Raw genomic sequence first — 19,948 nt, 5'->3', positions numbered from 1 at the left:
TTTTCAGAATAAATGCTGGAGAATCACTCTGCTTTCTTGAACAGAGCTTTAAACGTATGCTTGCATTTCCTTATAAAACTGTCACACTTAGGGGCGCCTGGGTGGCTCAGTCGGTTAAGCGTCCGACTTCGGCTCAGGTCATCATCTTGCAATTCATGGGTTCCAACCCCACATCGGGCTCTGTGCTGACAGCTCAGAGCCTGGAGCCTGCTTTGGATTCTGTGTCTCCCTCTCTCTCTGCTCCTCCCCTGTTCATGCTCTCTCTCTCTCTCTCTCAAAAATAAACATGAAAAAAAAATTTTTAAAAACAAACAAAAAAAACTGTCACACTTAGCCACCTAGCGGTGACACACCCTGAGCCTGATCCCCACCCCCACCAACAACAGTCCAACATTTGGAAAGAAAACCTAACTTCAGGTTTGCAGTTGAAAGAGGAATCTTCGTAACTCACCAATTTTTCTTTTAATACTTCTCCTAGTGGAGTAACTACAAAGTCGCTTCTTAATCCAAGTGTGTGTCAATCACTGTATTCTAACTTTGGCTTCAACACATTATATTTTTAAATAAACTAATTCTTTTCGGTCTCAGAATGATCATTTACCCCACAAAATATTTTTCTCTAGTTGGGCTAGTTGCATGTTTTAAATTACGATTAATCGTGGTCTTACATAAATGTGTTCATTCCAAACATTCTGCTACGACAGACTCAACTTCGACCCTTGGCTAAAAACTATTTAACGATACGACGTAAGTAAACTACTTAAGACCACCTCTTTTTGCTTTGAGAACCATTTTCTTTTGTGGACTTTATAAACAGACACAGAAAAATAGAAAAATGACACTCAAAAAAGTGTATTATTTTTTAAATATACTGCCTCTTTAAATTGTAATTCACGTGTTCACAATCTCGTGTCCTTTCCGTGCCTTTAGGGGGACCCTGATCTTCCACGTGCTGTGTGACTTTACCTGCAGACAGCAGCTCCTTCTCACTGCTCTCACTTATTTCCTCACTGAATTCAAGCAGCACATGTTGTGAACAGTCTTAAGGGACTAATATTAAGCCATTCAGCTTTTGCGTCTTAGTGACTCTCGCCTGTATGCAACACTTACTGCTAGAACGATTAATTTCTCACAAATACCTTTGATTTCCAGGTCACATTTTTATAGTCACAATTAATCCTAATAACTTACATATTTATAGACACTTCCATAGATGTTCACTGACCTCTTGACAATGATGGTTTCATTTGTACAACAATTCATTACACTTAGAAAAATTACACTCCTAAAGCTAAGACAGGTTTGTTCTGTTTTTCTTTTCATATTTTCAGTTTTAAATCATTGTGAATCCAAGTTTGGCAGCTGACAGGAAAGATGCAAATTAAAACTACAGAATTTCTCTTGGAGATCAGTAATACTACTGTTGCAAAAAAACAAAGCGATCTAATTTAACAAACAGAAAATAAACCCATAATCAGAAGAACAAACGGTTCCCTGGCTCTTTCTGATCAAAACTGACCCCACCCCGCAAAACTTATTCAAAGGCACTGAATTCCATTAAAATCTGTACCTTGAATAGTTTTTACCTTACGCTACTTCCAGAACTACGTGGCTAGAAGTGCACACGGGGACACGGCCCGGGGGCTGGAGAGAAATGCAACAGGACGGCATGTCGCCGAGGCCGAGCACCGGCCACAGCCGGTCAGGGCAAGGCAGCACCACGCGTAGGTCAGGCTTTGAATGGCGACCGTGATACAAGGTCCTGTTTACAGCTACCACCGTGTGAATATAAAATCGGCAGCTTAGCAGCAAGTCAAAGGTGGAGCAAATAAACTAAGGCCCTTTATGGCATCGTGGACCTGGACCGGCAGGCTGTTCTTCGCAGAGTGTGCGTAAAAGGTACTTTCTGCGCAGCCTCCTTCCCTACCCGCCCGCCCCAGATCACGGATAACCAGAACCCAGCCCTGTGACAGACGCGCTAGAATCAGGGTAGGAAATAACAACACTCAGCGATTCACCAGAAAACAATCAGGCTCCCTGCATCCTGCATCTAAAAAGAAAACACAGCACATGGACCTCTTAAGACAGCTACCCCCCCGCCCCATGTATGTATGTATGTAGGTTCCACGCCCAACAGAGGGCTTGACCTCACAACCCCAAGATCCAGTCTGATGCTCTACTGACTGAGCCACCCAGGCACTCCCCCCACAACAGATGCTAATTTTCAGGCGCCCCCCCCCACATCAGAATGCTAATTTTCAGGCCTCCCCCACAACACAATGCTAATTTTCAGGCGCCCCCTCCCACATCAGGATGCTAATTTTGAGCCCCCCCCCACAACACAATGCTAATTTTCAGGCGCCCCCCCACATCAGAATGCTAATTTTCAGGCCCCCCCCAACAACACAATGCTATTTTCAGGCGCCCCCCCCCCACAACACAATGCTAATTTTCAGGTGCGCCCCCCCACAACACAATGCTATTTTCAGGCGCCCCCCCCACCAGAATGCTAATTTTCAGGCGCCCCCCCCCCAACACAATGCTAATTTTCGGTATTCAGAAGGGTGACTGTGTCATGACAAACAGGTGCTGAGTAACACGTGAGAACACATAACTGTCACACGATGTGAGCAAGGACTCGCAGCACAGAACTCAGCAGGTGCCCCCCACACCCGACCCCCGCCGCAGCACAGCGGCCCCCCCTCCCCCCGCGCTCACAGCGCCCACCACACGCTTTTCCACAGAAGGCCACTCGGTGAGGATGAGGTTCACGGACGCTAGCTTCCAAATGGCCCTCCCAGGTGGGCGCCCGGGCAGCGCCGGCACCGCGTGCGTGTCACCCCGGGGGCCCCAACAGGGCCACTGGCCAGCAGCCCGCGAGCACTTTGCAAGCGCGACGGCCTGTGTTCGTACGGCCGGAAACCGGCTCAGCACTGGCCAGGGGGCGAGGCGGGAAACGTCCCTCTTTTACAAATGGAAACAACTAGAACCTAGAAGAGGGAAGTCGGTTTGCAGAGTCAAAACAGCCAGCGTGCGCCTGGCATGACGGGGTCCGGGACGCTGTCGTCCCGGAGGCCCGGTCAGTACCCTTCCGCACAGGGCGGCCGGGGGCGGAGCGATGGTGCTGCCCGAACGCGCTCTGCGTCCTAGGGGGTTCGGAGCCAGGGGGTCAGAGGGAAACTAGGTTCTCCCTAATTACCTTCGCCGTATCGTGGCTTTTCCTCCAACTAAACCGAGACGCGCTGCGGTGTCCCAGCTCAAAGCACTATTCAAAACGCACACCTGCAATCCAGCACCGCCACCTGCTGACTCATCGAAGGACACAGTGACTGACAGCGTGAGATCCCTCCACCACCTGTGGGGCCCCTGAGGGCCACAGGACGCCCCTCAATAAACTCCTAGAGCTACATGCTGCGGAGCCACTCGAAAACTGCGTATTCCAGGGGCGCCTGGGTGGCGCAGTCGGTTAAGCGTCCGACTTCAGCCAGGTCACGATCTCGCGGTCCGTGAGTTCGAGCCCCGCGTCGGGCTCTGGGCTGATGGCTCGGAGCCTGGAGCCTGTTTCCGATTCTGTGTCTCCCTCTCTCTCTGCCCCTCCCCCGTTCATGCTCTGTCTCTGTCCCCAAAATAAATAAACGTTGAAAAAAAAAAAAAAAAAGAAAAAAAAAAAAGAAAACTGCGTATTCCTGAAATCACTGATGGGGAAGATATTCACCGAGCAGTAGCCGGCGAGAGGTTCCCACCACGCGACGTACACACGAACTCATTTCTGTAGAAACGTTAACGCGTGAAGGTTTACAAGGATATATAGACTAACTCATCAATCCTAGTTCCGTTTGGGCAGTGGATTTTTTTTTTTCTTTTTTGAGACGGGGGAAGAGAGAGACACAGAGAGAGACAGCGTGAGCGCCTGCGAGCAGAAGAGGGGCAGAGGGAGAGGGAGAGAACGGCAAGCGGGCTCCACCCTCAACACACAGCCCGACTTGGGGCTTGACTCTATGACCCTGGGATCGTGACCCGAGCAGAAATCAAGAGTCAGATGCCCATCTGACTGAGCCTCCCAGGCGCCCCTGGGGAGGAGGATTGTTTGAAAACAGTTTTCTGTATTATCGGAATGTTCTCGTTCTCTCCTTTGTGCACTGAACATACTACTTGTATTTTCATCAGGAAAAAAAAAACAATTTTGAAACAGGCGATCAGAATACACACTTAGGAAAGAATGAACTAAAGGGTAGTCTCCATGAAGGAAAGGCCGTGCTCTACCTGAGAAGCAATGTTGAGTGTGACCGTGTCCAGTCCTCCGGAGAGCAAGCCCTGAGTATCGGCCAGAGTCAGCGTGACGCTGGCATCTCCCCCCGCCCCTGATGAAGACATGACCAGGTTCTGAGTAGATATGGCCGACGGAGACATGGGTGTCGTCGAAGGCAGGCTTCCAGTTGTAGCATTAAGTTCTGCAAAAGAGAAGAATGAACACATCAGTGGCAGAGCTAGATAAGCCCGGTTCTGCTGGGACAGGAAGAGCGGCTTTCATAGAGGAACTGCGTCTGTCATCATCGGCGTCTACATCGCCCCCGCTTTTGAAATTGCAGCAAGATAATCAGAGAATCTTTTGTTCCCATTTCATGGCAAGGCTTCTATAGTTTCTAAATATCCTTATATACGTAAATACACTCTGCTTAAGTATAACGTAGAGAAAAAACAAAACAGGACGAGAAGAATAAAAATATGACCCTACAGTCCTAGTCACTACCACTAAGGCAGAAGGAAACTGGCAAGAATTTCCAGGACACCGTCCCCGTCGAGGACCAGAGAGCAGCCCGAAGGCACCGAATGTGACCCCCTGAGCACCGATCGGCTCCAAAGCTCACGTGACCATCTCTGCTGAGGCCTCCCCTCCACTTCCTTTAGGTCTGCTTCGTCTGAAATGAACCTCATGCGCCCTATAAACGTTAATTTATCCTTCGTGATATCTTACTCTTCTTTGGAAAAGACAACAAGACTTTTTGACACTTTCCCCCTGTAGCCAATGAGAAGAGAAAGGAAGGTATCTGGGACAGAATCAGGCAAAGGAGGGCCTTTTCTTCTACGAAACAGAAACTCATGCACCCGACTGGCAAATGAGAGGGCTGAGCACGGGGTGTCGAGGGCCTGCGGTCCGCACCGACAAAAACACGCTTGTGAGGTTTTACTGGTAAGCATAGCACACATGCACATGCGTGTACACACACACACACGCACGCACGCACAAATCTCACGATCTAGGCTTCCATTCATCTAACAAACGTGACTTATCATCCACGGTGTCAGCCGCTGGGCTCGGTGCTACAGATACACCAAGATGGTCACTGAAGCAGAGTTGAAAGCACTATGTCCTCATTAGGTGTGAAAACAAAACAAAAAGAGACTCCTGAGGATCCCTGGCAGTGACTTGGGTCACATCGGTCCAGAGCCTCTGCTCTGATCAGGGGCCAACAGGGAAGCTAGGTTACTTACTTGTAACTGGAGTCCTCCAAATACAATGCCTCCATAGATCCACACTCTTGGAGTCCCACACTGTGCTGCACAGACCTGGAACCTTCAAAAGCAGTATAACCATTAGGAGGCTAGGAGTCTCTGCTCTGCACAGCCACCGGGGCTCCAAAGACAACCTCGCCGGACCCCTCCCACCTTGCCGGGCATCTGCGCAGAGCGGACTGCTAAGACACGCTAGGACCGGAGGAGTGTGGATTTGTGGAGGGTGTATGTTCTAAGCACTCCAGTTACCAGCACAACGGTCAAGCTCGTGTTCTAACCTCACCTCCACGCACCCTTACTCTTGCAGACCAGCATGATTTTAACAGGAGTGGGCAAAGATTAAAAAGAAGGATCCTGTAAAACGTGGCAGTGACCAGACGGGTGAACTGATGTCCGGTCAAAATCACCAAGGAGAAGACGGGGGTTGGGCTGTCAAAGCGCCGGGCGGAGAGAGGCGTGCCGGCACCAGGCTCGCCAGGATCACATCTACAAAAAGCAAAGCCAAGAGCTGCTCCTCGGATGGCCAAGACTTGGTCAAACCTCACCCGAGATAAAGGAATTCCTGAAATAAAGGAACGAGACCTCTTCTCCCTCCCACCGGTAGCATCTTTCTCTCTGACGATTATTAACGTAGGGAGAGGGTCCAGGGCTGTGCAGCACAAGAAACGCAACGAGAAAACGGAAGCCTGTGTGTCGTTTCGCTGAAGCGAATCCTGACACACGGGCCAGTGGAGACACTAACCTCACACAACGCCTGGAGCTCACGTCTCTCTCCAAGTGTGGGGGTGCACTTCACGTGCGTGCTTCGTTCAAGACATTTCCCACAAAGAGGATATCAGCTCAAGTACAATTTCAATCCTCAAAATGGTCCAAAAACAGGTGATGTGAGTAGGAAAAAAATGGAATTTTCTTCAGCATGAAATTAAGTAACTAAATCACATTTGTTCAATATATAGTTCTAAATTACAGAAGAAGATTTATTTAAAGCTCAGAAACCACAGTTTTAACTCAAATTAAATACTCTCAACATGGAAACTGAGACTGAATACCGGAGCAAAGGCCGCGAAGTCTTACTTTCAGTTTTCATTCACCGGCTCTGAAGCACAAACGCTCAGGCTGTACCACAGAGAGCTAGGTCCTACTTCGGCATATGATTCTAACTCCAAAAACAGGAACGTCTAAAGGATTAACAAATCTCTTACGGTCCTCAAACCCAACACTGTATTCAATCTTTGTTGGGATAAGGTTTCATAGCTTCTAAGAAAACTTAATTACGATTTTGGAAGGTTTCATAAGTAGTTTAAAGGATGTGAGATCAGTTTTTTCTTGAGATAAACAAAGATGTGGCAATAAAAGTTGGGGGGGGGGGGTCACGGGAACAGGGAAACACACAGTCCAGCCATTCGTTTCCAAGGAGAAAGTGGGGAGAATGTCCTCCCTACTTATAAAATGTTCCCAACAAATGGGGAATGGGAAATAAGCAATTGATTATACTTAAATCTAGAAGACACCAAGGCTAAAATAACCTTACAAAGGAAGGAAAGAATTCCTTTTTTTCACTGAAAGCATAACCCAATTTATTCATCAAAATTATCTTAACAGTGGACGAGGGTAAGAACAAAAAGACGATTCCCGTTTGAGATCAATTCCTTAAAAAGTTGTGCTAAATCTCAAGCCTCTGAAAGGGCACTTGCGTCACATCTGACCGTTTTCTGATACAAGCACGTGTGTCCGATGCTGTCACGGACGCCCTTGGAGCCAGTGAAATGGCCTTGGGCCCCGTGTCAGACACCCGAACACAAGCTCGTGTTTCTGTCTCGCATGTGAAACGCTGACTGCAGTACTTTGATTCACGTATAGCCCCCTGGAACGTAACACACTTCTTTTCAACGCTTCAGTTAGGATGCACGCCGTCCCGGGGGGCTGGGGAGCCTCGGCCCATCTCGTGAACAAGACGGAAAGAACTACAAGTGAGAACAGTCACGGGCATGCCAGCCTGCTCTGGTCTAACGGACTGGCTGGCAACAGAAGTTTTGTAAAATCACTGAGGGTTTTAGAAGAGGCATGTCTAAGTCATGTGTCAAAGTCATTTTGGTCTCAACTCTCGCACGGTGTGGCCTGAAGCTTGGTCTGGGAGTGACTTTGACGCTCAGGAAAACGCCGCCCTTTCAAGAAGCAATGTCCCGCCCTGTACTGTACTGACGGGTCAGCTCCCGCATTATCACCGGTATCAGTGGATCCGCAAACCTCTCAAAATAGTTGCCAGCTATCAAGGCCTGAGTAGTTCAGCGTGTGGAAGAATTTCTTCCTGTATCTGGAATCGTTCAAAGATGGCAAAGGTACACGAGAACATAATACAACTGACCTGGTCGTATAAACTCGATCCTGTGTTTATGACACCTGCTATTACATCACTAAACAAACGTGTTCACGTTATGAGCTCAACTTTTATTTTATTTCACTAAATTGCTTGGAAAATAAATTTGAATAAGGCACCAAATTAAGCTCAAGTGACATCAAAAAGAAAGTATTCTCGGGGCGCCTGGGTGGCTCAGTCGGTTAAGCGTCCAACTTCAGCTCAGGTCACAATCTCGTCCAACTTCAGCTCAGGTCACAATCTCGCGGTCCGTGAGTTCGAGCCCCGCGTCCGGCTCTGGGCTGATGGCTCAGAGCCTGGAGCCTGCTTCTGATTCTGTGTCTCCCTCTCTCTCTGCCCCTCCCCCATTCATGCTCTGTCTCTCTCTCTCTCTCTGTCTCAAAAATAAATAAACGTTAAAAAAAAAATAAAAAATAAAAAAAAAAGAAAGTATTCTCAGCTGGCTCTAAAACAGTAAGTCCAAAGGGAAAAATAATTAAATCATGGAAAAGGGCTCGTTCGTTGTTTTCAAAGAAACACTAGTGCATAACACCCAGGACCCTTAGGCACAACTGGCTGTGGTCAGCTCTACTACACGAGGGACCCTCCCCTGCACGCAAGGCTCTACGGCTCTGTGCGGGGGCGATCCCAAGGGAAAACACTTCCTGTCTAACCAGACGACAGTGTTGGAATGAAGTATACTGGTGGCCAAAACAGGGCCCTCAGGCCATCCGCTTCTCCATCCTGATCGGAACATCTCCCATTTTCAATTATCTGCTGCACCAGCAAACACCCACGATCCCCAGAGCAGCACAAGAAAACCACTCCATGTAAATTCAAACACCTGAAACCACTGGTCTTTCCAACCATTTGCCCAGGATTCAAAAAGATGTTAAGCAGAGCTTCCAGGGAGACACGAGATGTCACGGCCCCAGGGGAGTGGGCTGAGAGAGCTCACATGGCTAGCATTCCAGAACAGAGTCCGCACCGGAGCCGGACAGCCACTCGCTCCGGCCCACGAGACACAAGGATCAGATACAGAGGGGACATCACGGGCCAGAAATCCAGACTCTGGATCTGCCGACACGGGATTCAGACAAAGTTCTTAACCACTCAGGCCTCATTTCATGCTTCAGCAAACGACAGGGGTGGACAGATGCCCCCACACTCCCAGCCCCACTCTCACAGAAGCCCTGGCCCCACCAGGTCAAATCCCCCAGGACCGATGACCTATCTTCCTTTATACATCGTTACCGCCACAAGTTTACAATGATTTACGGATTCCTCAGTAAGTGCCTGTGTCCCATTAGTTCCTAGGATCCTAAGTGCAAAGGCGCTACGTCTGCCTTGCTGAGTATTCTATTCCCAGATTGAGTACAGTTCTTATCACACAGTACACATTATACAGTCTGTTAGTGAAGAAATGAATTACCGGATAAGAAAGCATCTCAAATGAGCATGAAAAAGAAAAAAAGCCTAGCTGCGCCTCCAAATATATGTAAAAATTAAATTTTTCCTCTCAAAAAATGATATAGAGAGTTGGAAAATAAGAAGGCTAAGAAATTAAGATCTCTACAAGAGGAGATAAACCAGACAGGCATGTCATTGGAAACCGTTGACCATTACTTGCGAAGCTGTCATTTATGTTACTGGAGCTCATTTAAGTTTTTATAGAACTCTACACTTGAAAAGCTTAGCAAGAGGCCATTTTAAAACTGCGTTCTCCTCACGGCGGTGGGTGACAGGAGACTCAGGCTGCAGGGCGCGGAGGAACGGGCTGGGTTCCCGCACGGGGAACAGGGCACGGTTCTGTGACGAGCCCTCCAAGTGCTAACTCGCGCAACTCCATCGCGCCTCGTGCGTCGGAACAGGACCGTTCCCCTGCCCTCCCTGGTAAGCAGAATTTCGGCTCGGCTGCTGACCCCACACGCACGGGTAAGGCCAGGGAGTATGGAATCACGTGACACGTGACAGAGCACAGATGACACGGGGGTCCTGCTCCCGCCCGCCGACCCCGCCGACCGGGGGCACAGCCCTGTGGCCACGCCGTGGCACAGTGTGTCCGTGGCTCAGCCAGCAGCCGCGCGCACACCTGAAGAGCTCAGTGGTACACTCCACGAGAGCAGCTGATCACTGCCTCCGGTTAGGGTGGCACCTGGACACTGATCATTGACTGCAGGTGCTGACAATCTTATGCTTCCGTTTAGGTCACTATTTCCGTAAGAATTGTGCTGAATGAGGTCTCGACCTACATGGAAATTAATACTGTGATATCTGAAAATAACATGTTAACTTACATACTGGCACGTGTGCTAAGCACATAATAACATCTTATTAAAATTAAAGCTATTTCACTTTTAATAATATTCCTAGAAAAACTGAAAAGACCAGCAATACATTTTTCCTAAATGACAGTATTTGTTCCCATTTTTTAAGCTGTTGAGTATTTTTAAGTGCTTCCTAAGAGTTCTTTTTTAACTCCGTATTTAGGCACTTAAAATGACACACTTTGTTGACTAAAACTTAAACTGACTTGAAAATACTTCCAAATGTGGTAGACTGGCAGGTGTGGCTAGGTATGTTTGTAAAAGCAGGTGACCCTAGAGCCCCCGAACCCAGCCGCCACCCAGCGGGCTTGCGCGGCGGGGACACTCGGCACTAGGGCGGGCGAGGGGAGGGGACCTGTGCCACTCGCCTTCCAGGAAGCGCTGGCCTTCGCCTCCAGACCCGCCCGCGGATGCCAGCTTCGATAGCCACAGGAGTCACATAAGCGTAAGCAAACTGCATGGAAAACAGACGAACAGAGAAGGGGAACGGCTGCGGGCGGAATCTTTGGAAAGACTGGACGTGAACGAGTTACTTTAAAAACATCTGCTGTCAAGTTAGGCAAACGCAAGACTAAACCGGAGGGGGAAAGCGTCAAAAGACAAAGGAATGCTGCACTGCCACCGTGCCGTGTAATTATCGACATCGTCACGCTTCGGTAAAGACACAGGAGCAGGAAATGAAGCCGCGTGCTGTGGGCATGAGCACGGGCAAAAGGAAAAACGCAAACTCCTATCAGCAGAGCAGACCCGTCTTCAAAGGATCTGTGGATGAAGGTTATCACTTTCTTGATTCTCTGCCTGACATAACTTTTCACTGAAAACTGGACCAAACCATCAGAGAAGAGGACCTTATTGTAGACGCACGAGACAAGTTGGGGAGCCCGGGGGCTATCCTTGCCTTGTACCCCATATTTTTTTCTCAACTGACTTCTGAATTGCTAAGAGTCTACAAAGCTCAATCAAAGTTTTGCTTTCTAGCACCGACAAGCATTTATAATTATACACATTAATGGAAAAAATAACTGAAAATCTCTACAGAGACCGCAAGCTGTTTTCCTACAGCCTTTTCCGAACGGGATAAGGAAACGCTGACTTGTGACTTGACAATTCTCATGATGCGTAACAATGAGGATTGAGAATTAGAAGCCTCCGGCCCAAAGTCTGGGCAAACCTCCTGTCATCAACTGATTTAAAGATTTCTCCGAGGGTAAACCTTTTAAGCTAACTTTTAAACAATTAGTTAAATTCACTTCCTTATTCTGAATATGCCAATATGCAAAGTATCCACATGATCAATGATAGGAAAATACAGGAGAAACAGAAGCACAACCCATAAGCTAAATAACACACTTTCTCAACTATAAGCCAGAATCTTGGATTATGGGTCTTTTGTACAGGATTCGCACAATGCCTCATACACGGAGGGCACACCAAAAAGTTAATTTGATCAACAAAGGTTTCTCAACATAAAAAACATTAAAACGCAGATGCATATAACAAAAGTAGGAAGGTTACTGAATTCTATAAAACTGAAAGTTAATTTCCACTGCCTTAAGAGCGTCTAAAATCACTCACGTCGCTCAAAATGAAAACTCTAAGAATAGCTCAAGTTTCTCACCCGCGTTAAAAGGAAAAGATGCTCCCTAAGAAAGCAAGCTTTCTTCAGTTTTCTAAGTAAATTTTCTTCCTTTTGCAATAGTAACCTCTGCAGGAATCTCCCTGAAGCGCAAGTGCGTTACCCGGTCCGCCCTCCGCCCTCCCCAGTGTTTAAGGGAAAACGCTCCCCTTCCGCCATCACACCCTCTCTCCAGGGGCAGCGTTCGCCTCCCAGCGAAATGCTTTTCTTATTTGTAACAACAGCCTCATAAGGTTGCTATGAGGCTTGAATGAATTAATATTAAATGAGTTCATATTTGTTAAACTCACTAGAAGAGCGCCTGGCACATAGTAAGGGTCATACAAAGGGCTGCTAAATTTGAAAATGACTCTTAATGACCATGAAGGGCTCACGGCTAAGAGTCACGTGGGCAGCGCACCGCTCTAAAACGTGTTCCAGGCTGACCTAGGTCACACACGACACAGACGGAGGGAAGTCTGGTCGTGGACGTGACAGCCCGGAGACACGGAACACCTGCTCTCGGCTGACACACGGGATCAATTTGCCAACTTCAAGTGACCTCCACTGCCGAAGGCCATCATCTTCCCGTTTCTCCACTCTTCAGTGCTCTACCCCACATTTAACGCTGTTCCACACGGTCTGTGCAGAGTCCTGGGGTCAGGAGGCGCCCAGAGCATCCTCACGCTCAGGATGTGCCGACCACAGTCCTCTAGTTTCACATAGCAGGAAAGGAAAACGGCACATGAAGCCACGGCTTCCTGCCGTCTGCTAACCAGAGCGAGGTGGCCAAACAGTGGTCTCAGAGTGGACGTGAGGAACTCTCACTTTTAACTTCTGGTTAGATCTCAACTGTGACGGTCTTTCGCTAAGCCTGAATTTCCCGCACGCGTTACCAACACTTCCGGAGCGCTGGCTTTGGGCAAAATTCGGTGTTGCCGAAAACATACGTACATACGACTAAGACACGCTTCAACTGTGGGGGGAGGAGGTTTAAGACGTTAAGTGACTAACCAGAGATGGTCAGGGTGATTTCCTGCGGGGACCCGGAGGACGACGCGGCAGCGGGCCCGGCAGCCTGCGCCAACACCTGGCTCAGACTCGAGTTGTTAATGGTCAGGGTGATCTCGTGGGGGCCGCTGGAGGTGGATACCAGGCCTTGCGACGTCACCACCTGAGAGAGATCTTGAGTCCCTGGTCGTCGTGACAAAACAAAACAAAGCTGGGCTTAAAAGAATAGTAATTTTCTTTCATATGTGTTATTTTAATGTTAGTTTAATCGTATATGTGAATATTTTAATAAAACTGTTATTTCAAAAGAAGATTCAGAAGAAAACATCAACCACGTGTAGAATTCCCTCATCCGGAACGACAAGACGCCTTAGAAACAGGAAGGCCACAGGACCGCGGGAATTACGTGGGGGCGGAAAGGGATGTGCGTAGACTGAATGCACATCACTTAGCAGAGGAAAAGTGCGCGTGTGCTGGGGACACTCCACGTGTTTGCTGAGCTCGGTAAGGAGAGGAAAGGGGAGCCACGGAGCCCGAAATGCAAATGCGTGACCACAAGCAAGGAGCTGGACCCCCGGCTGCCACTTACCGCTGCTGGTGGTCATCACGGGGTCCTGCTCAGACAGCGGGCCGATGGTCAGACTGGCAGACGTCACCGTGGGCTGTAAGGACAGGCCTGAGATGGGCTGGATGACGACACTGGCTGGGACCGTGCTGTCCTGTGTCTGCAAGGTGCTGTTTTGGGAGGCCAGGCCGGGCTCCCCCGGCAGCTGCTGACTGAGCAAGTTGCCCTGCTGTAGCGTCTGCTGCAAAATACTTGGGTCAATCTGAAAGGCAAAACAGGTACCTGTGACGGGGAGTGCACGCTCACGTGTGATCGTGTAACAAGGTACCTGTGACGGGAAGCGCGCTCACGTGCGACTTTGACCAATTAAAGCCCGGAAAACCTCAGAAGCGGCATACCTGTAACGTGATGTTGTTAATGCTGGAGGCATCGATTCCAGAGATCTGGACGTTTGGCCCGACTAAGTTAGCAGCCAGCTGTAACTGTATGCCCTCCAGGCTGGTCAAGCTCCCGTCCGTCAAAGACACTGTCCAGTCACCACCAGCTGCAGAGGAAGAGAACCGGGATGACTGCGTATCCGAAAGGCTTCTTAGAAAGCAAAACAGAACAAAAACCCCTCATTTCCATATGGGAATTTTTGTGTACACGGTTTTATTCGTACATCAACGTGATGTATGTAGTTAAGGCATACTAATATTGCCACCAGACACACGCATGATCTAATTCACCCAACACAAAGCATCCTCTGAAATAGGTGATGTTACGCATTTTAAACACACGAGCAAACTAGGCCCAAAGAGACTACGCTGACTGGCCCAAGGTCTAAAACAACAACTCACGGCTGTGTTGTATCTTTAATGGCCCCACGGGTCACATCCACAGGCTGCTGACACTCACTCTGTGACTCGTAAGTGCACGACAAGCCCGAATGGCTGAAAGTTCCTATTTTTCAAGCACTGGGTGACCCACGTGACCCGAGAGCGATTATTTAAAGAACTCTAGGATAGCACACACGATGTCGGAGGGGAGTCACCGGTCACGTGTGTCACTGTCACGTCTGTGGGGTGCAGAGCAAGAGGCGGCGCAGGTAAACCCAGGAAAAGCAGCTCAGAGCACCGTGAAGGGTTCAAAAGCAGATGCTGCGGCGGGAGGAACAGGGACGGGAGGGTGACTCGCCTCAAGAGTGAAATGTACGTTTTCCCACCTGCCTCACACGGGCAAACCTCAAGGGAGAGAAGCGCACGCCGTGGACGGAGGGCCCCCCCACCCCACCCCACCCGCAGCACACCAGTGCCGCCCAGGCGCGGCGCTCACCCGACACGGAGGCAGGGAGGATGGCCTGGCCCACCAGCCCCTGCGGAAGCACGTTCTGCTCGAACTGCCCCGTCAGGACAGAGTTGTTCATGACGAACACGCTGGGGTCGGCGGATGACGGGCTGAGCAGGTTTAAGGGCTGCAGCGCCTCCGACGGGCTTCGGGCCACGGGCTTCCTGGCTTTCTTCGGGTCGGGTTTATAATGAAACTGCATGTGCGTCTTCCTCCGCCCGGACGTGCGGAAGCGCAGCTCACAGTGCGGACACTTGAAGGGCTTCGCTCCCGTGTGCAAGCGCATGTGCACCTTCAGGCTCCCCTTTGTGGAAAAGGCGTTGCTGCACACGTGACAGCTGAAGAGCTTCTGACCTGCGGAAAGGTCAAGGGTCAGCGGGGCCCACGACGCGCCACACCCACGCGCAAGCGGCCGGCACGGGGCGGGGGGCGGGGCCAGGTACGTCAAGGAGGACCCTGTTCTGCGGGTGCTGGCGCAGAGACCTCGCGGTGAGCACCGCCACGGCCTGCGTCCACGACCCCACAGCACTTGGGCGTCTGCACCGCCTCTCACCGAGCCTCGACGGGACCCGGGGTGGGGGCACTAAGCGGCTCAGCCCCGTGTCGCTGTCACTCGCCCCTCGGTTTACAAAGGGCACCTGTACGTGTCAGCACACGTCTATCTTCTTTCTGCAGGGGGGGGCCCGGGACACCTGCGCAGGTGGGGAGTGGCCACAGGTGTAGATCACGTGCTCAGCTCCTGGGACTCTGAGCCAAGGGCATGACGGAGGCCGGGAGGTGGGGCCGAGGGCCCGGTCACCCGCCTACCCTGCCCCCGAGAGGCTCTGGGGGGACAAAAGCGTCCCGGTTTTCTGTTTCTCTCTATTTCTCCCAGAAACAATACTGACTTCTATTTAACCGGGCGGGCACGCTGGGACCCACCCCGGGACTAGGGAGGCCAGCTGTCCAGCCCTGCTCGGGGCCCTCAGAGGTCACCCGGGGAGCCGGGAGTGCAGGACGAGGCCTGAAAGGTATCTCTCACAGAGACTTTTCTTTCTGGGCCTCAGGCACAGGGGCCAACACAGAAAGAATCCCGGCGTGCAAGCCATCGTGAACACCACTGGCACTGGCCAGGTGAGAGGCCCCTTCTGGTCCTGGCGGCTCACAGCATCACACGAGAGGGACAAAAACACAGCACCCGATGAACCAGCGGAAACACTGCCCACAGCAGGGGCGCACGCTAAGTTCCTGTATCTATCTATTAAATTCCAAACACTAACCCATCAGAAAAGAATCATAGGACTTTACATAAACATGTGAAATTCCCTTGTACGTTTTTGGTCAATTCTGCCGGGAACCAAAAATTAAGAATATAAATGAGTTTCACAATCATAATCCTATGAATCACATGAACAACTCTCCCGTTTACTGAGAGTTCACCACAGTTCCCGCGACAGCCAGAGGCTCCGAGAAATGGCCCGGAAGCGAGCACAGACGTCAAATCTGTGTGGGGTGTGCGGGCCTGCCCCTTAACCACTGGGCACCCTGTGCAGGGCAAGCAGCAAAGCCCTGCTGTATTTTAATGAGCACCATTAACCTTCAGTTCCTCAAATGAGATGAAGACAAAAATGGCCATTGGGAATCGTACATTAATGTTTTTCCTTTATAAGATTTCCCCCCACCTGAAAAGAATTATTAGCTGGTAACTATAATCAGCTTGGCTAAATCCCCAGTTCTTGTAAAACCTCGACAAACCGAAGGTCTCTGGCCTAAATGAGACTAAGAAAGAATTTTTTTAACAAAGGTATTCAAGGCGCAGTAAGAACACTGACAGCAGGCAGCTCGGCATCGGAGACCGGGCTCCTTTTCCTCCGTGTTTTCTGGATCATTTCTCCCAAGTCAGAAATCAAAACTCCTTTTATACCCATTTCTTCATGGTTCCTGACTTCTAAGCTTCCTATGATCTTGAAAGGTAGACGAGGACAAATACAAAATGCCATCGTGGTGCCTAGGAGGCTCAGTCAGTTAGCAGCCAACTCTCGGGATTCAGCTCAGGTTGTGATCTCAGAGGACATTAGTTCGAGCCTGCTTGGGATTCTCTGTCTCCGTCTCTCTCTGTCCCTCCCCTGCTCATTCTCTCTGTCTCTCTCAAAATAAATGAATGAACATTTAAAATTCTCTACAAAGCGCCATCATAAGGCACCGACGTGGAGCACAGGCGCCCAATCGTACCTGTGTGCGTCTTCACGTGGCAGTCTAGGGTCGATTTAACAGTAAAGCTCTTCCCACATTCATCACATTTATATGGCTTTTCTCCAGTGTGGATTCGCACGTGCCTAACCAGAAAGCATTTACAGTAAGTGTTTTTATTTTTAATTTTATACACATTTACAAGCAATCTCATGATTTTAAATTCGTAACTATGCCTGTAAGTAAAAAATATGTGTTAGTATGGGCTGAATAAACTCGGCCAAATGAAACCTTTGATCTCCATCTACACAAAAACGGCAGAAAGAAACTCAGAAGCAAACAAAAACATCTGCAAGATGGACGAACACAGGGCTAACTTTTCTTAAACCGAAGAGTTGTTATAAATCAGCAATAAGACCAGAAACACCACAGTAGAAGAACAGACAATGCAGAGGAAGCTCAGAGAAGAAATACAGCCAAAAGCCACGGGAAAGCGTTTCACCCATACCCAGAATTGAAAAAGAGGAAATGAAAACACAAAGCTAGCATTTCTGCTGTCAGTCAGATGAGGCCTCAGTCAGGGGGGCAGTCTGGGCACCACCTGGCGGCAGTGACCCAACCCCCCTGCAGGTGCACCCGCGAGGGCTCCTGTAGCGACCGGAGACAGAAAGCGTGCCATGAGATAAAAGTTGGCATTCCCCCGCGACAGAACACGTCACCACTGGAAAGAAGGTAACAAGCTTGCAGGTACAAAGAAGGGTGTCTACGACTCAATATGTAAAAACTACACCAAAAATAAAACTGTAGAACTTAATGGTGACACGTGGACATTTCTGGGAAAAACACATAAGAACCAGTTGACAGCGGTTGTCTCTGGGGAGCAGGAAGGACTTTTTCTCACTTGATGGTGTCCTGGGCTGTGCTTTTCTTTTGTTTGGCTTCATCACAGGACCTGGTCCTCTCCCCCTGAACGCTCTGCTGTCTTACTCCCCACTTAATTGCACCTGACCTCCGGGTGCCCAGAAGGGACACCACCGCCACCTCCTCAGCACGCGCCGTCGCCCCACTCACCCCCCCTCGCCGCCACCCTCGCTGCAGTGGGAAGAACAGGGCAGTCCAGCGGTCACCGAGGCTCACTGATGAGCACTTCCAACCCAGTGGCCACTCTGCCACCAGCCCCACCCACATGGAGGGTGCTGAGGGCTCAGGAGGAGCTGGAGGGCAGCCTGCTCCTTCCCCCGCCTCCAACTCCGAACTGCTCCTCCCTGTGTCAGGGGGCCCGGTATCCCCCAACCTACCAGCTTGCTCCTAATCCTGAGCCGTCCAGAGCGACCCTGCAGAGACTGCAGGAGAACATTCTACCTCCCTGTCTTTCCCGCAGGCTGACCTTGCCCCCAGCCCTCAGTGTCCCGTTTCCAAGTCTGCATCATCCTGCTGGACTTGACCTCACATCGTCAGTCACTGCTTGGACAGACTGGTGTGAACTGCACGCTGCCTCCTGACACACTCGCTCCCGCCCCGGCCCGAGCCTGCGCCCCCCGCTCCCTATGCACACCAGCACCCCTGCTCCTGCCCCGGCCTGAGCCTGCGCCCCCCGCTCCCTACGCACACCAGCACCCCTGGGGATAAGGAGGTCCCTGATGCTGTTTGCAAATGTACAAAGCTCAGCACCATGTTGTCTTCAAGAAATAACTCATTTCCTTTTCTTTTCTTTTTTAAACTAGAGCAGCACCCCCCCTCTGCGGGAGGTATGGTCCAAGACCCCCCGTGTGTGTACCAAACCGTATTACACCGTTCATTCCTATACCTGATACTTATCGTGAGGTCTGATTTCTAAATTAGGCCCGGTGAGGTTGATGACAACTGATGATGAACGGGAACACTCACAACAACACACTGTGATAGAAGTTAAAATACCGGATTGTGCCACATCCGCCCCCCCCTCCTTCCGTGATGACGGGCAATGATGACATGTCCACGTGAGATGACGGCAGGTGACAGACATGGGCACGTGACCCAGCTCAGGAGGAGGGTCGCCCACTTATGGGCCACGGTTGACTTCAGGTAATGAGCAGAAACCGCAGATGAGGGGGGACACCGCACCCCACGGCTCTACAGAAAGGAGTACAATCCACGCAGCAAACTCGTTTCTCACCAACTTTCCGAATGAGCTCAAAGGGAAGCCTCAAAATTTACGCGGGCTTCAAACCGTGACTCAGGAGATTCCTCAGCCCCTCGCGAGGCACCGGGTTCCGACGGCCCCCGTGACGGCACCATCGAAGGCTCCCGGGACGCCCCTCCCGAACCCCCGGGGCAACACCGCGACCTCACCTCACGAGGTCACTGGGCTTCTTGAAGCTCTTGGGGCAGTAGGAGCAGCAGTTGGCGAACTTGGGCTCGGCCTCCAGCTCCGCCTGTCTGTCCTTCATCTCGCTGACGCGGTCCTTCTCGGCCGCCGACTGCACCAGGACCTGCTCCGACACCGTCGCGCTTTCCTGCGGCCGAATTTTGGCCAGTTGTGCCGTCTCCTCCTCTGTGAAGGTGATGACCTCGGGACGAGCCTTTCGAGATGGGTTTCTCTCGGGATTTTCCTCCTCTTCCTCCACACACATATCTACACAAAACACGAAGGACCAAATCCTCATAAAAACTTAGGTTTTAACACAACAAATATATTAAAACCAAACGCCTATGTAGGATTAGAGTGGGTCACTCGGTGAAGCTCAATTAGTCCAGGGGCAGGCCTAGCGGGGTCCCCGGGAGGAAGGGGCACAGCAGTCACCGCGTGGGAGCAGTGCCCAAGGACCAGCCGGCAGACAGCTCCGACCCACGGTGTCCACACGGGCCACCGGCATTCCTAAGCAGACACGCACTACCACGGGCAAAACCTGAAATATCGTTGCATAAAGAAATCAGCAGAGCCCAAGACAGAAGACCAGAGATAAATTAGCAAAAAGGCCCTAATTAAAGAGTTAAAAAAAAAATTCAAACATATACATATAAGCGTTCTCTGAGTGAGACGTAAGGATGTATTTACATGGATTGTAAACAGGAAGAAGGTGCTA

The 19,948-nt window shown here is 50.3% G+C and overlaps 1 protein-coding gene across 9 annotated transcripts in view; it reads right to left on the bottom strand.

Annotated features, from left to right (window-relative positions):
• ZNF236 (zinc finger protein 236) overlaps window positions 1–19,948 on the bottom strand; it is a 107,729-nt gene that overhangs the window by 12,336 nt on the left and 75,445 nt on the right. For 7 of the 9 annotated variants that reach the window (XM_047826612.1, XM_047826609.1, XM_047826613.1 and 4 more), the window contains 7 exons: window positions 19,215–19,497; window positions 16,926–17,029; window positions 14,703–15,068; window positions 13,787–13,932; window positions 13,413–13,650; window positions 12,827–13,006; window positions 4,264–4,451 (listed from right to left, as the gene is read on the bottom strand). In XM_047826612.1, coding sequence (XP_047682568.1) covers window positions 4,264–4,451; window positions 12,827–13,006; window positions 13,413–13,650; window positions 13,787–13,932; window positions 14,703–15,068; window positions 16,926–17,029; window positions 19,215–19,497 — 1,505 coding nt within the window. Of the gene's footprint in view, window positions 1–4,263; window positions 4,452–5,493; window positions 5,576–6,256; window positions 6,373–12,826; window positions 13,007–13,412; window positions 13,651–13,786; window positions 13,933–14,702; window positions 15,069–16,925; window positions 17,030–19,214; window positions 19,498–19,948 lie in introns of those variants that run through there. The other 2 variants (XM_047826616.1, XR_007145658.1) reach the window with 2 other exon arrangements.

This window comes from Prionailurus viverrinus, chromosome D3 (genome assembly GCF_022837055.1).
Source record: "Prionailurus viverrinus isolate Anna chromosome D3, UM_Priviv_1.0, whole genome shotgun sequence".
Classification (NCBI taxonomy): Eukaryota; Metazoa; Chordata; class Mammalia; order Carnivora; family Felidae; genus Prionailurus; species Prionailurus viverrinus.
Note: the sequence above shows the minus strand (reverse complement) of the source record. Positions and strands in the feature narration are given on the sequence as shown.